The sequence below is a fragment of the Anomaloglossus baeobatrachus genome (genome assembly GCF_048569485.1).
Source record: "Anomaloglossus baeobatrachus isolate aAnoBae1 chromosome 5 unlocalized genomic scaffold, aAnoBae1.hap1 SUPER_5_unloc_5, whole genome shotgun sequence".
In the NCBI taxonomy this organism is placed as follows: Eukaryota; Metazoa; Chordata; class Amphibia; order Anura; family Aromobatidae; genus Anomaloglossus; species Anomaloglossus baeobatrachus.
Window position 1 is genome coordinate 500,253 of NW_027441809.1, and position 17,532 is coordinate 517,784.

General features: G+C 52.1%; 1 protein-coding gene across 2 annotated transcripts in view; it reads right to left on the bottom strand.

The window, feature by feature from the left end:
- The window catches only part of LOC142259257 (uncharacterized), a 36,205-nt gene extending 21,390 nt beyond the window's left edge, over positions 1–14,815 (bottom strand). For both annotated transcript variants that reach the window (XM_075331737.1, XM_075331736.1), the window contains exons 1-5: positions 14,675–14,815; positions 14,372–14,545; positions 14,175–14,298; positions 13,994–14,091; positions 13,143–13,233 (exon numbers count right to left, since the gene is read on the bottom strand). In XM_075331737.1, coding sequence (XP_075187852.1) covers positions 13,143–13,233; positions 13,994–14,091; positions 14,175–14,298; positions 14,372–14,545; positions 14,675–14,752 — 565 coding nt within the window. In that variant the 5' untranslated portion in view covers positions 14,753–14,815. The remainder of the gene's footprint in view (positions 1–13,142; positions 13,234–13,993; positions 14,092–14,174; positions 14,299–14,371; positions 14,546–14,674) is intronic.
- Positions 14,816–17,532: the final 2,717 nt, after the last annotated feature.

The window sequence follows — 17,532 nt, forward strand, 5'->3', positions numbered from 1 at the left end:
TTGGATATGGGTCGGAGGAGCCCCTTTTGCTTGCAGGCTCTGGGAATTCTAACTGTGGCGGTAGTTGAATTTCCCTTTCTCGGTTTGGACGGTTGCCTTCAGTTGGGTCTTTGTTGCTAGGAAACCCCGGAGGTTCCGGTCGCTAACGGATTTGACCAGTTTAACGGCGACTCCAAGCCTGGTCGGGGTTCGTAGGCCCTGCCGGTTTGTGCTGGCTTCTCTTCGCTCCCCGGTTCGGTACCGGCGGGACACCGCCCGTCCCCGGTCCTACGGTTCCGCGTCGATCGGCCTCTCCTGCAGACGGCCACCACCATCTGCCAACCTTGCTCTCTATGCCCGGGCCACGTACCCGGACACGGTCAGTCTGCTCCTCTACTACTCCCTCTTACTCCTACTCCTTCACTCTCCCTCACTGTTCTCTTCTCAACTACACTGTTCTGACTTCCTTTCCCGCCTCCAGGACTGTGAACTCCTCCGTGGGTGGGGCCGACCGCCTGGCTCCACCCCACCTGGTGTGGACATCAGCCCCTGGAGGGAGGCAACAAGGATTTGTGTCTGACTGGTGTGCCTATCTCGGGGTGTGGGGTGTGTTGTTGCAGTACCTGTGACGACCTGGCTTGCCCAGGGTGCCACATTTTCAGCAAACATTCACTAGATTTTGGGCGGATTAAAGGGGTCCAACACAACATCCCCACCGGCGAGCATCCCCCATTAAAGAGAGATACAAACCTATCCCCCCTGCACATTACCAATGCGCCAAAGAGATGTTGAGGAACATGAAGGAGGCGGGGGTTATTCGGGATAGCTGCAGTCCCTGGGCTGCCCCGCTGGTGCTGGTAAAGAAGAAGGATGGCAACATGAGGATGTGTGTGGATTACCGGAAGATTAACCAGATAACGCATAAAGATGCCTATCCTCTGCCCCGTATTGAAGAGTCCCTGGCCGCGCTGAGAACCGCTAACTACTTCTCTACCCTTGACCTCACCACTGGGTACTGGCAGGTGGCCATGGCGCCCGCCCGAAGACCGTGAGAAGACTGCCATCGCTACACCCATGCGACTCTGTGAGTTCAACAGCATGCCGTTCGGACTGTGCAACGCCCCTGGAACCGTCCAATGGCTGATGGAATGCTGTCTGGGACATCTGAATTTTGAGACCGTCTTGCTGTACCTGGACGATGTAATTGTATACTCACAGACGTATGAAGCCCACCTGGAGCACCTGGCTGAGGTGTTCGCGTCCCTTGCCAAGTACGGGATGAAATTGAAGCCCTTCAAGTGCCATCTATTGAAGCCCAGGGTGCAGTACCTCAGACATGTGGTGGGCGCGGAAGGCGTCGCCCCAGATCCCGAAAAGATCACTGCCATTCAGGACTGGCCGAGGCCGACCACGGTGAGAGAGGTGAGACAGTTCCTGGGTCTGGTGGGCTACTACCGCCGCTTCATTAAGGGATACACGAAGATGGCCGCCCCCATGCAAGACCTCCTCGTGGGACAGACCAAGGGTGGCAGGTCCCCTGGAACCCCCGTTGGCGTGGGAAGAAAAGGATGAAGAGTCCTTCCGCCAGCTGAAGACGGCCTTGACTGGGGAAGAAATCCTGGCGTACCCCGACTACAGTCTCCCATTCATCCTCTATACCGATGCCAGTAATGTAGGCTTGGGAGTAGTCTTATCCCAGGTCCAGGACGGGAAGAGAGAAGGTGATCGCTTATGCTAGCCGGAAACTCCGACCTACGGAAAGGAACCCTGAGAACTACAGCTCTTTCAAGCTTGAGCTCTTAGCACTGGTGTGGGCCATCACCGAGCAATTCCGCCATTACCTAGCGGCAGCCAAGTTCACCGCTTATACGGACAATAACCCGCTAACACATCTGGATACAGCTAAGCTGGGTGCATTGGAGCAGTGGTGGGTGGCCAGGTTAGCTAACTATGACTTCACCATCAAGTACCGAGGCGGCCGTAAAAATGCTAATACAGACGCACTCTCCCGGATTCCCCACCTGTCGGGAGAGGGGCTGGACGATGATGACCTCGAAGAAATCGAGTTGCCTGCGTTCCACCGGCCGCCAGCCGAGAAGTTGCATGTCCATCAACAACAAGTGAACTTAGATCCGCTGCCCAGCCAAGGGTGGCAAGAAGACCAGGACCAGGCACCTGCTGTCCGCTTAGTCAAGACCCTGGTGGAACAGGGCTCCGCCGGAATAGACCCTGCCGCCCCCGCCGAGGCCCAACAACTGTGGAGGGAACGAGCCCGGCTGTATCTGCACCAGGGGAAGCTGTATCGGGAATTGATCAACCCGAAGACCCACGAGAAGGTTCGCCAGCTGGTGATTCCCCAGACTAACGTGCCCACTGTCCTGCAGGCATACCATGACGGTGCCGGGCACTTTGGGTGGAAGAAGCTGGAGATGTTGTTGAGGGAGCGATTCTATTGGAGTGGGATGCGGGAGTCTGTGAAGGCCTGGTGCCGAGAATGTGGTCCCTGTGCATTGAGAAGAAGGGACGAGGCCAGCCAGAAGGCCCCTTTTCGCCCAATCATTACGCATCAGCCGCTGGACCTAGTCGCCCTCGACCACGTGAAGCTCACCCCTAGCCGAAGTGGGTACACCTACGCTCTTACCATTGTAGACCACTATTCAAGATTCATGGTGGTTGTCCCAGTCAAGGACCTGACCGTCCGTACCGCCGCTAGAGCATTCCAGGCCTATTTTTGTCGACCGCACGGGTACCCGGAGAGGGTGCTTACCGACCGGGGCCCGGCTTTTGAAGCGGAGGCGTTTCAAGAATTTTGCCAGTTGTACGGCTGCAAGAAAATTCGGACCACGCCTTACCATGCCCAGACCAATGGCATGTGCGAAAAGATGAACCATCTGGTCCTGGGTCTCCTCAAGACATTACCGCTAGAAGAGCACAACCTGTGGCCAGAAAAGCTACCTGACCTGGTCGATATGTTCAATAACATCCCTTCCAGCTCTACCAAATGTACACCGGCGTACCTAGTGAGAGCTCGGCCCGGTCGGCTGCCAGTAGACCTAGAAATGGGTTTGGTAAGCCCCAGAAGCCCTCCCTTCGACTGCTGGATGGGACACTCGGCAAAGGGCGCAGTACCGACAGGTCCAAGAATACGTAGAAAAGAACTTGTGCCGGAGTCGGGGACAGCAGGAGCAGTGCTTCAACAGGAAGGCTCCTGCAGGTCCCTTTCAGCCTGGGGATGTAGTACTGAATCGAAAGAGAAGAACCCATAAGCTGGATGATCAATGGGAGAAGACCCCGTATGTTATACAACCCACTTAATGGGAGAATGGGAAGGCCTACCAGATCAGTCGTGACCAGGGGAAGACTTTGGCCACGGCTTCCAGGGACCACCTGAAGAGGTGCCCACCACCGTTGAGGGTGGCAAATGAAGCTCCGGCCCCCAGACCGGCTGGGGAGAAAGAAAAAGGGGTAATCCACACCATGATGGGCGATTTCCCGGCAGATTGGCCTACGCAGAACGGCGCAGTGATTCTTCCAGTGATACTGTTCCCACAACCCGTGGAGGAAAAAGAGATGGAACTAGCCGCCAATGAACCAGTGCCCAGAGATGCACCTGTACCCAGCTCCCCTATGTCTCCGCCTGCCACACACGATAGACGGGAAGAGGAACCAGTTGTTTCCTCTTCCCCACTGCCTGTCACCACTGACATTGGGCTCCGAAGGTCCACACGCCCCAACCTAGGTCGACCCCCGCTTAGGTACAGGGAAACTACCATTTAGGGGCATTATGCGTTGTAAATAAGAGAACGAATGATAAAAGTAATCAAACCGAAGTTTTACCTGATTGACACCGTGATTGATCCGGCCGTTGCCGGCAAGTAGTCCCCGTAGGGACCCTTTGCTACCGTTGCATGAGGAACTCTTCATGGACATGCCTGAGAACTTGCAGGACACCCACGGACTTGTAGGATTGTAAATAGGTTGGGGCATGTTTCCGTTGCCGCCTCCGGAGAGGCTGATTTGGAGGATGGGCCTGGAGGAAAGAGATGGCCCAGGCCTGCCACCACCGCAACCGGTGGTGATCCTCCGGGGGTCTGGGGTCCCCCATGGACGTGGGGTCCCCTGAAATGACCGTCGGGTGCGAGACACCGTACCCGTTCCCGCTCGGGCAGCCTGGATCTGGACTGGGGTCAAGGGGTGCTGCCCATTTTCTTAGGGGCAGCATCAGGGACAGGTTGCTTGGGTGGGAGAGCAGAAGCTGTCCGTTGTTAATAAAAATGTAAATATATTTGTTTTGCAACGTTTAAGTGACCTGCCTCCCGTATGGGAAAATTTAAGATGCATAAACTGTTGATGTTTTTATGTTGTTACAGTTGGCAAAATAAAACCGGTGATTGACGGGTAGTCCGCGGACGGTCTGCATTTAACCAAGGGGGAATGTGGCGCCCTGGACTAGCCAGGTCGTCACAGGTACTACAACATACACCCCCACCCCGAGACAGGCACATCAGCCAGACACAAAATCCTTGTTGCCTCCCTCTAGGGGCTGATGTCCACACCAGGTGGGATGGAGCCAGGCGGTTGGCCCCACCCATGGAGGAGTTCACAGTCCTGGAGGCGGGAAAAGGAAGGCAGATCAGTTAGGGAAGTGGAAGAATGAAGTGGTGAGAGAGGAGCAATCTGACCGTGTCCGGGTGTGTGGCCCGGGCACCAAGAGCAAGGTTGGCAGACAGTGGTGGCCGTCTGCATGAGAGGCAGATTGACGCGGAACCGTAGGACCGGGGTCGGGCGGTGGCCTGCCGGTACCGAACCGGGGAGCGAAGTGAAGCCAGCACACACAGGCGGGGCCTACGGACCCCGACCAGGCTTGGAGCCGCCATTAGAGGTCAAATCCGTCAGTGACCGGAACCCCAGGGGTTTCCTAACAGTCAAGACCCGATTGAAGGCAACCGTCCAACCAGCAAAAAGGAAATACAGCAACCGCCACAGCTAGAGTTCCAAGGGCCAGAGCCTGCGGGCAAAAGGGCTCCTCCAGCACATATGGGGAGCGGGTTACCGGTGGGAATCCATCGGGACCGAACATACACACAGGTGCAGGGAAAGGCAGCCACCACCAACCGTCCGGGAGAAACGACAGCAGCTGGCTGCGGGACCCGTCCATCCAGCCGTTTGGTTTACCAGAGACTGTGTACGTTTGTGGCTGAGTGAGTACTACCGTGCCGTCCGGCACCGCATTGCGCAGCCCAAGCGACCCTGCACCTTCCCGGCCCTGCCTCCCCATCACCTCACCGGGCCCCGGGACAACCAACCCCTACCCACGGAGGGGAAAACAACATCCCAGCTGCTCCCTGCAATCACTCCCGGGATCCCCGTCACCAGCAGCGGTAGTGCCCCAACCTCACCACAACCCGTGGGTGACGTCACGGACCAAATCCCCAAACCAAACAACCCCCCCTCAGGGCCACAGTGAGGGTTTTTGTAGTTTCCATGGTAAGAAAGGGGCTGATTTTAGAGATGTTCTTGAGGTGCAAGCGAGAGGTGCGGGCAAGAGATTGTATACAGGAGGTGAAGGAGAGATCAGTGTCGAGCATAACCCCCAGACAGCGAACCTGCTGCCTAGGAGTTATCGTGGTACCACACACAGAGAGGGAGATGTCAGGTTTAGGGAGGTTAGAAGATGGAGGGAATAGAAGTAGGTCAGTTTTGGAAAGGTTAAGTTTCAAATATAGAGCAGACAAGCTGTTGGAAACTGCAGTGGGCAGAACAACAGGGTACCAAATTTGTGTCTGCGGGTCAAACCACTGCCATGTCACCTGTGCTACGTCCTTCACAATCTGCTGTCCATGAAACAGACTCATACTTCCTACTCACAAGCTGCGATTGAAGAGACATGTACTGCCCCGCGGGCTTGGCTGCGACCGCCGAACCGCTCGGATCTGTGCTCGTACTGCGGGTGGTGGCTCGAGCCTCTCACGGACCCGGGGGTCACGTCGCTCTGCAAGGGAGTTGGCGCTACACGCAGGGGATTCAGGTGGGGAGTCCCACGGCCAGGGCCGCGGTGGCTTGGTTTGGGGATGATAGTTCGTGACGCCACCCATGGGTTGTGGTGATTATAGACACCACCATTGCGGTGAAGGTATGGGGGCTCCCGGGAACGGTGTAGTGGCGCAGCTAAGTGTTGACCCCTCTGTGGGTAGGGGATGTTGGTCCTGGGGCACGATAGGCGAGGGTCGGGGTGCAGGGTATGGTGTTGCGGTGCAGCGCGGTGCGGTGCCCGATGGCACTGGTGTACTCACTCTGACACAAGATACTGGAGTCGCTGGTAAACCAAACGGAGTGATGAACGGGGCCCGCAGCCGGCTGCAACTCTTCACAGATTAAGTTGGTGGTTTACGCCTTTCTCCTGCACCTCTGTGTGTAAACTTTGACTCCTATGCCTAGGCACCGGTATACGCCGTAGGAGCCCGTTTGCCCACAGACGCTGGCCCTTTGGATATCTGTCTTTGGCGGTGGCACCTATCCATACTGGTTGGGCTGTTGCCTTCAGTCGGGAGTTAGGTGGGAAAGGACCCTGAGGTCCAGACCGCAATCAGTTAATTTGACTAAGGTCCAGTAGTTTCTGGACTAGTTCAGGGTCTGAGTACCCTGCCTGGTGCTCCGGTATCCAGTTGGCTCCCCGGTTCGGTTCCGGCGGGCCACTACCCTGCCCCGGTCCCTTAAGGTTCCACTGGTCGTTTTCCCAGTCTCCTGCAGGCGGCCACCACTGTCTGCCTCCTTGCCAAAGGTGACTGGGCTCCGACCCAGCCACCGGAGTAGTCTATGGCAGGCCTGGTCACAGGTCTGCCCTTGGACTCAACCTTCCTCCTTCACTGTCAGAACTTGACTCTCTGTTTTCCCGCCTCCAGGCCTGTGAACTCCTCAGTGGGTGGAGCCAACCGCCTGACTCAACCCCCCCTGGTGTGGACATCAAACTTGGAGGGAGGTGACAAGGTTTTTAAGGTTGACTGGTGTTACCTAACTGGGAAGGGTTGTGGTGTTGTGTGTGACTACCTGGGACGACCTGTCTAGTCCAGGTCGTCACAGACACAGCAAACATCAACCACATCCACTTCCATGTCCCAGAAAATTATCCAGTTTTCTGAGCCTGAGAGCTTAGAAAGGAAGTGTAAATACACAGCCACACACCCACAGGTACAAAAACTCGCACATTGCCAAATTGATAGCCATGGATATGTGACGCCCTGGCAAAACCAGGTAGTCACAGAAAGAGTTAAACCTACTTGGTACCACCTGATCTCACACTGGTACAGTGCAGCAGCTGCACCTCCCCCCCCCAGTGTAACAAAAGGAGCAGGAGGGGAGGAGCTGAGTCAGTGGGTGGAAGGAGGGAGAGGAGTGCAGACAGGGTTGTATCCCCTGTGCTGCAGGGGAAGTGGAGCCAGGAGAAAGCAGAACTCTTGGAGCTGAAGTGGAGAGTACGCTCAGGGGGACCTGTAATGGACCGGGGCAGGGTAGTGGCCCGCCGGTAGTGTGCACGGGACCCCGGACTTGTGAAAACAGAGGACTTCCCCCGTCCGAAACAGAGAAGGTGACTCTTAGCAAAACTGCAGGAGACAGAGAGAGGGCCCTGCTTCTTGTACCGGGTGTGGGATCCGAACACCCCCGTACCAAAGTCCTACAGACACCGGCAATTTCTGTTTAAGTACTGGACTCTGTGTTTCCTGACCCTACAGTCATGGCCAAAAGTTTTGAGAATGCTACAAATATTAATTTTTACAAAGTCTACTGCTTAAGTTTTTCTAATGGCAATTTGCATATACTCCAGAATGTCATAAAGAGTGATCAGCTTAACAGCAATTACTTGCAAAATCAATATTGGCTAAGAAAATGAACTTTAACCCCCAAAACACATTTCAACATCATTGCATTCCTGCCTTAAAAGGAGCAGCTAACATTGTTTTAGTGATTATTCCATTAACACAGGTGTGGGTGTTGATGAGGACAGGGCTGGCGATCAATCAGTCATGATTAAGTAAAAATAACACCACTGGACACTTTAAAAGGAGGCTGGTGCTTGGTATAATTGTTTCTCTTCAGTTAACCATGGTTATCTCTAAAGAAACACGTGCAGCCATCATTGCTCTGCACAAAAATGGCCTAACAGGGAAGAGTATCGTAGCTACAAAGATTGTACCTCAGTCAACAATCTATCGCATCATCAAGAACTTCAAGGAGAGAGCTTCCATTGTTGCCAAAAAGGCTCCAGGGCGCCCAAGAAGGACCAGCAAACGCCAGGACCATATCTTAAAACTGTTTCAGCTGTGGGATCGGACTACCAGCAGTGCCGAGCTAGCTCAGCAATGGCAGCAGGCTGGTGTGAGTGCTTCTGCACGCACTGTGAGGCGGAGACTCTTTGAGCAAGGCCTGGTTTCAAGGAGGGCAGCAAAAAAGCCACTTCTCTCCAGAAAAAAACATCAGGGACCGACTGATATTCTGCAAAAGGTACAGGGAGTGGACTGCTGAGGACTGGGGTATAGTCATTTTCTCAGATGAATCCCCTTTTCGATTGTTTAGGACATCTGGAAAACAGCTTATTAGGAGAAGAAGAGGTGAGCGATACCACCAGTCTTGTCTCATGCCAACTGTTAAGCATCCTGAAACGATTCATGTGTGGGGTTGCTTCTCAGCCAAGGGAATCGGCTCACTCACAGTCTTGCCTAAAAACACAGCCATGAATAAAGAATGGTACCAGAATGTCCTCCAAGAGCAACTTCTCCCAACTGTCCAAGAGCAGTTTGGCGCCCAACAATGCCTTTTCCAGCGTGATGGAGCACCTTGCCATAAAGCAAAGGTGATCACTAAATGGCTCATGGAACAAAACATAGAGATTTTGGGTCCATGGCCTGGAAACTCCCCAGATCTTAATCCCATTGAGAACTTGTGGGCAATCATCAAAAGATGGGTGGACAAACAAAAACCAACAAATTCTGGCAAAATGCAAGCATTGCTTATGCAAGAATGGACAGCTATCAGTCAGGATTTGGTCCAGAAGTTGATTGAGAGCATGCCAAGGAGAATTGCAGAGGTCCTGAAGAAGAAGGGTCAACACTGCAAATATTGACTTGCTGCATTAACTCATTCTAACTGTCAATATAACCTTTTGGTACTCAAAATATTTTTGCAATTATATTTCTGTATGTGATGTAAACATCAGACAAACACAATTAAAAACCAGAGGGCAACAGATCATGTGAAAATATAATTTTAGTGTCATTCTCAAAACTTTTGGCCATGACTGTACATATGAAAGCAGCCTCATCCAACACCAGGACAACCAAACTGTGAGTTTCCTGCTCCCTGTAAACCCTGCCACCACCACAACTCCCACTGGGCCCCGGGGCATCCATCCCTACCCATGGAGGGTTAATAACATCCAACTGCCAGCTCAACGCCCCCGGGAGCCCCAACGGCAGCGGTGGTACCCCATTTACCACATACAGTGGGTGGCGTCACGTTCAAACTTTCCAAAATCCCATACACCATAACCCCCTTTTCAATTGAAATGACCGCGAGACCCCCGGGTCCGGAGACCCTCGAGCCACCCACAGAAGGTCCGGATCCGAGCGGCATCGGCTGCTGAGAGCGGGGTGGTACAGATATGTTGCTGATTAGGTTTGTGGGAACACAGTGTTTCCGTGATCTCTTGGCTGTGGCTGCCCCACGATACAGTGTTCCCAGCCGCCACTATTTTGCCCAGTGTTACACAAGCATGTGTTAAACAATCTCAACCGTACTCTGACCACTGTCGTAACCGGGAAGGTCCACCTAACAAAAGACATGTGGACAAGTTGTTGTGGACAGGGACGATACATATCTGTCACGGCACACTGTGTGAACCTGGTGGAGGCTGGGACAAAGTCGCAAACTGGAACATCACACATCCTACCCACGCCAAGAATAATGGGCCCAACTCCTATCTGGGTTTCTGCCTCATCATATGCCATTTCCTGTCTCTCCTCCTCCTGCTACTCACCCTCTGCTGAATTACACTCCCCATCACTGCCAAGCAGGGAGCTGTGCAGCAACACATCGTCTAAGCGCCAACACGCTCTGCTGAAGCTGATCTGTTTAGGTGAGAAACCACACACTGCAGCAGAGCTGTGGCAAGGTGTAAAAGAACAAACTGTACAGTAGCTCTCCCTGCTGCACCTCCAAACTGGTCTGGTTGTCTATGATAATGGGTGTAATCTCGTGGTGGCTTTAAAGGTCGGCAAGCTAATACACGTGCTATGCATGTCTCACGTGCTGAACCTAGTTGTTCAGAAATTTCTCAAAACATATCCTGACTTGCCATACCTACTTGAGAAGGTAAAAAACAAAACAAAAAAGTGAGCCGGAGTATGAGTTGGTGTACATGCAACTTGTAAGCTCAGATTCCCTTGAGAAGTTGTACTGTATTAGTGCCCATTTCTGCCATTCCTCTACCGCTTTTTTCTGGTCTAACAGTGCTGCAAAAGCGCTTTAATTTGCCAAGCCACTGACTCATGTGTGACCTGCCCACCACACATAACAACTGTGGAGTGTGTGTGGATGGCTGACATTTGTGAGGTTCTTGAGAACTTTGAGTACTGCACCAAGCTCGTGAGCCGTGATCAGGCTATTATCAGCTTAACCATCCCGCTGCTGTGTCTGTTGAAGCAATCACTGCATAATTTCAAAGAGGAAGATTTGAGTGCCCAGCATGTGGCTATGGAGCCAGATTTCCCAGTGGGTGATACTACTCAGCCCAGCCAATTTTCTGAGGCAACATTGGGTGATGAGGAGGAAGAGGACTTGTTTTTCTGTGCTACCGACGTGATTCCCAATGCTACTGAGGGAACTCTCAACCCCAGCATTATGTCTGTCCAACATGGATGGGCTGGAGAGGAGGAGGAGTAGGTGAGTCAACATGAGGAGAGGATGGGTATTGTTCCTCCTTTTTGGGACACAGAACATTTGCCTGTTTGCAGCTTGACCCACATGGCACAGTTCATGTGCAAAGGCCACTTTCGCTAGTGATCACACCCGCCCCAGTTGTGCGTGCATCACGGGCAAATCGCTGCCCATGGCGAACAATATTGCTAGTACGCGTCACAGGCACATACCTTCCTAACGATGTCGCTGTGGCCGGCGAACAAACTCTTTTCTAAGGGAGGTTCGTGCGGCGTCACAGTGACGTTACACAGCGGGCCACCAATAGAAGCGGAGGGGCGGAGAGCAGCCGCATTAACGTCACTCCCACCTCGTTGCCGGAGGACGCAGGAACGCTGTTGTTCGTCGTTCTCGGGTGTCACACGTAGCGATGTGTGCTGCCTCAGGAACAACGAACAACCTGCGTCCAAAATGAGCAACGATATTTGGGAATTGAACGACGTGTCAACAATCAACAATTTTTGCCGTTTTTCGGATTGTTAGCGGTCGCTCAGAGGTGTCAAACGCAATGACGTCACTAACGACGCCGGATGTGTGTCACGAGTTCCGTGAACCCAGCGATATCTCGTTAGCGATGTTGTTGTGTGTAAAGCGGCCTTTAGTGTCTGTGGCAAGACCCTCGCATGGTACACATTTTATCCTACATCCTAGATTGGCCACCATTATGAAACTAAGGTACAAGGAGAAATTTCCTTCTCTCCTTTTGGAGTCACCAGAGGGTTGCACAATGGAAGCCTTCAGGAGGGTCATTGTAGATCAGTTGTCCTCTGCCTTTGACACAATGGACCACTCCCTCCTATTACACATTCTGTCATCTCTAGGCATCACAGACTTGGCCCTATCTTGGATCTCTTCATAACTAACCAACCGAACTTTCAGTGTCTCCCACCATTTCCTCATCTTGCCCTCTGTCGGTGTCCCCCAAGGTTCAGTTCTTCGACCCCTGCTGTTCTCCATCTACACCTTCGGCCTGGGACAGCTCAGAGTTACACGGCTTTCGATATGATCTCTATGCCGATGATATGCAGATCTACCTCTCTGGACCTGACATCACCTCCTTACTAACCAGAATCTCACAATGTCTGTCTGCTATTTCATCCTTTTTCCCTGCTCGATTTCTAAAGCTTAACATGAATAAAACAGAATTCATTATCTTTTCTCCTCATCACTCAACCCATCTAACAAGCCTATCCATCAAAGTTAATGGCTGCTCACTCTCCCAAGTCTCACAAGCTTGTTGCCTCGGAGTAACCCTCGACTCAGCTCTATCCTTCAAGCCACACATCCAAGCCCCCTTTACCTCATGCCGACTATAACGCAAAAATATTTCCTTAATCAAGAATCATCAAAACATTAGTGCATGCCCTCATCATCTCCTGCATCGACTACTGCAACCTCCTGCTTTCTAGACTCCTTTCCAACACTCTTGCACCCCTTTAATCTATCCTAAACTCTACGGCCCGATTAATCCACCTCTCCCCTCGTTATGCCCCAGCCTCTCCTCTCTGCCATTCCCTTCACTCGCTTCCCATTGCCGAAAGACTCCAGTTCAAAACACTATCCATGATATACAAAGCCATCCACAACCTGTGTCCTCCTTACATCTGTGCCTTAGTCTCCCGGTACCTACCTGCACGCAACCTCACACGCGCATAAGATCTCCTTCTCTTCTCCCCTTTTATCTCCTTTTCCCACAATTGCATACAAGATTTCTCCCGCGCCTCCCTCATACTCTGGAATGCTGTACCCCAGCATATCAGACTCTTGCCTACCATGGAGCACTTCAAAAGGAACCTGAAGACCCACCTCTTCTGACAAGCCTACAATAATCCTCAGTCCAGTACACCACTGCGCAACCAGCTCTACCCTCACCTACTGTATCCTCACCCATTCCCTGTAGACTGTGAGCGCTCGCGGGCAGGGTCTTCTCTCTTCCTGTACCAGTCTGTTTTTTAATGTTAATGATTGTTGTACTTGTTTTTTATGTATACCTTTTTCACTTGTAAAGCGCCATGGAATAAATGGCATTATAGTAATAAAAAATAAATAATTTATGTATGAGATAGCCAAGATGATTGTTTATAAAATGAAGGTCGTCTCCCGTTCAAGGTGATGGTGAGATATGGAGAATGAAAGTCAAAAGTTCAAAACATTGTTATCCTTTTACTCGTCGGTTTATAGAGACCACTACTCACCTGCACTGTCATCTGTAGGAATCTCCTCTTTACTCCGCTCATCACCCCTCACATATATCTCTGTAGTATTAATATGGGGCAGATCTTTTCCCTGAAACAAATATTGTAAAAGTCACAGACAGAGGAGAAGTCCCATCTATGATCAGCTCTAATCCTGCCATCTCCACCGTTCTCATTACACAAGTATAAAGGCTGCTTTACACGGTACGACCGATTGTGCAATTTTACAATCGATCGTACCCGCCCCCGTCCTTTTTGCGTCACGGGCAAATCGCTGCCCGTGGCACACAAAGTCGGTAACCCCCCGTCACACGTACTTACCTCCGTCCGACCTCGCTTTGGGCGGCAAACGTCCACTTCCTGGAGTGGGAGGGACGTTCGGCGTCACAGCGATGTCACACGGCCACCGGCCAATAGAAGTGGAGGGGCGGAGATGAGCGGGATGTAAACATCCCGCCCACCTCCTTCCCTCCACATAGCCGGCGAGAGCCGCGGGTCGCAGGTAAGTGATGTTCATCGTTCCCGGGGTGTCACACGGAGCGGCGTGTGCTACCCCGGGAACGAGGAACAATTAAATTAAACGATATTATGAAACCTAACGAGCAGTACACGACTCACGATTTGTGAGCGATACTGCGTCGCTAGGAGGTGTCACACAGGTCGGCATTGCAAGCGATGCCGGATGTGCGTCACAAAAACCGTGACCCCGACAATCTATCGCACGATAGATCTTCTGGTGTAAAGCAGCCTTTACACATATAATACTGGAGGATAAAACATGACTGAGCACAAGAGCTTCACAGCCGTCTACACATCATAGGGAGATATCATGGCTCCTTCTCTCCATCTACCTGATGATCCTGAGGAATATCGGGGTCTTCTTGTTTACAGTCCTGTGGGAGAAGAGGACGGGAACATTTCTCTGGTGTTGTCCTCTTACTGGATAGACCTGGAGGAGACACATACAGGGACTGAATTCATTCCTTACATACAGATAATTATAGGCCGTGTGTATTTAGTCCTGTCTATTACCTGGTGATGTGAGGGGCTGGGGATCCTCCATCATGGCGTCCTTGTACAGATCTTTGTGTCCTTCTAAATACTCCCACTCCTCCATGGAGAAATAGACGGTGACATCCTGACACCTTATAGGAACCTGACACATACAATGATACCGTCACCCCCCGATCCCTTCATAGCGTTACTGTATAATGTCCCAGCAGTGTCACCTCTCCAGTCAGCAGCTCAATCATCTTGTAGGTGAGTTCTAGGATCTTCTGGTCATTGATGTCCTCATGTATCGGGGGGTGAGGTGGAGGCCCCGTGATTGGGCTCAGGGGTCTTCCCTCAGACACAGGGGCCTGACAGCGCTCACTAGAGGTCTTCTTCACTACTGTGTAATCCTGGTTATGGAGAGACACAGTAATAAATCTCACTACAGACATTTCCAGAGTCCTCACCTCTCCAGTTCTGTCCATCTGTTATTCCCATAGATAAGAATGATGTAATGTGACGTCATCAGAATCTCTCACCTCTCCAGTAAGCCGGAAGAGGATCTCTAGGGTGAGGTGTAATATCCTCTCCGCCATCTTGTCCCTGTTCATATCCATCCTTCACGGGGCAATCAGGAGAATTCTCTTATATAGAAGATCTCCACTGAGAGGATCCGATATTGTAGGGACCTGAATGGGGAGAAGATGATGATGTAACATCAGAAAGAATCCGCTGTAATAATACAATTACTGGAGAGAATAAGGGGAAACATATAATGGGAACATTCTGGGGGAACATTATACTGTGTGAGGGCACAAAGGGGCCGAGGGCAGAAAGGGGCCGAGGACAGAGGGCAGAAAGGGGCCGAGGACAGAGGGCAGAAAGGGGCCGAGGACTGAGGGCAGAAAGGGGCCGGGGACTGAGAGCAGAAAGGGGCCGAGGACTGATGGCAGAAAGGGGCCGAGGGCAGAAAGGGGCCGAGGACCGAGAGCAGAAAGGGGCCGAGGACTGAGGGCAGAAAGGGGCCGAGGACTGAGGGCAGAAAGGGGCCGAGGACTGAGGGCAGAAAGGGGCCGAGGACTGAGGGCAGAAAGGGGCCGAGGACTGAGGGCAGAAAGGGGCCGGGGACTGAGGGCAGACGGGTTTCCTCACTTCCGGCCTCTCATAGTTGGGGCGTCTGTATCTATCAGAGGAAAAGAACAAAAACCTCATAGAAATCAGGAAGAGAAAAACACCAAGAAAGTCTCACCACTGAAGGGGTTAATGCCGCCTGAGCCCAGTAATGGGGAATCTCCACACACCTCCACCTGCAGAGCCGCACACTAGATATATAATACCCTGCACCTACCTCCACCTGCAGAGCCGCACACTAGATATATAATACCCTGCACCTACCTCCACCTGCAGAGCCGCACACTAGATATATAATACCCTGCACCTACCTCCACCTGCAGAGCCACACACTAGATATATAATACCCTGCACCTACCTCCACCTGCAGAGCCGCACACCAGATATATAATACCCTGCACCTACCTCCACCTGCAGAGCCGCACACTAGATATATAATACCCTGCACCTACCTCCACCTGCAGAGCCGCACACTAGATATATAATACCCTGCACCTACCTCCACCTGCAGAGCCGCACACTAGATATATAATACCCTGCACCTACCTCCACCTGCAGAGCCGCACACTAGATATATAATACCCTGCACCTACCTCCTCCTGCAGAGCCGCACACTAGATATATAATACCCTGCACCTACCTCCACCTGCAGAGCCGCACACTAGATATATAATACCCTGCACCTGCCTCCACCTGCAGAGCCGCACACTAGATATATAATACCCTGCACCTACCTCCACCTGCAGAGCCGCACACTAGATATATAATACCCTGCACCTACCTCCACCTGCAGAGCCGCACACTAGATATATAATACCCTGCACCTACCTCCACCTGCAGAGCCGCACACTAGATATATAATACCCTGCACCTACCTCCTCCTGCAGAGCCGCACACTAGATATATAATACCCTGCACCTACCTCCACCTGCAGAGCCGCACACTAGATATATAATACCCTGCACCTACCTCCACCTGCAGAGCCGCACACTAGATATATAATACCCTGCACCTGCCTCCACCTGCAGAGCCGCACACTAGATATATAATACCCTGCACCTACCTCCACCTGCAGAGCCGCACACTAGATATATAATACCCTGCACCTACCTCCACCTGCAGAGCCGCACACTAGATATATAATACCCTGCACCTACCTCCACCTGCAGAGCCGCACACTAGATATATAATACCCTGCACCTACCTCCACCTGCAGAGCCGCACACTAGATATATAATACCCTGCACCTACCTCCACCTGCAGAGCCGCACACTAGATATATAATACCCTGCACCTACCTCCACCTGCAGAGCCGCACACTAGATATATAATACCCTGCACCTACCTCCTCCTGCAGAGCCGCACACTAGATATATAATACCCTGCACCTACCTCCACCTGCAGAGCCGCACACTGGATATATAATACCCTGCACCTACCTCCACCTGCAGAGCCGCACACTAGATATATAATACCCTGCACCTACCTCCACCTGCAGAGCCGCACACTAGATATATAATACCCTGCACCTACCTCCACCTGCAGAGCCGCACACTAGATATATAATACCCTGCACCTACCTCCACCTGCAGAGCCGCACACTAGATATATAATAACCTGCACCTACCTCCACCTGCAGAGCCGCACACTAGATATATAATACCCTGCACCTACCTCCACCTGCAGAGCCACACACTAGATATATAATACCCTGCACCTACCTCCACCTGCAGAGCCGCACACTAGATATATAATATCCTGCACCTACCTCCACCTGCAGAGCCGCACACTAGATATATAATAACCTGCACCTACCTCCACCTGCAGAGCCGCACACTAGATATATAATACCCTGCACCTACCTCCACCTGCAGAGCCGCACACTAGATATATAATACCCTGCACCTACCTCCACCTGCAGAGCCGCACACTAGATATATAATACCCTGCACCTACCTCCACCTGCAGAGCCGCACACTAGATATATAATACCCTGCACCTACCTCCACCTGCAGAGCCGCACACAGATATATAATACCCTGCACCTACCTCCACCTGCAGAGCCGCACACTAGATATATAATACCCTGCACCTACCTCCACCTGCAGAGCCGCACACTAGATATATAATACCCTGCACCTACCTCCACCTGCAGAGCCGCACACTAGATATATAATAACCTGCACCTACCTCCACCTGCAGAGCCGCACACTAGATATATAATACCCTGCACCTCCCTCCACCTGCAGAGCCGCACACTAGATAT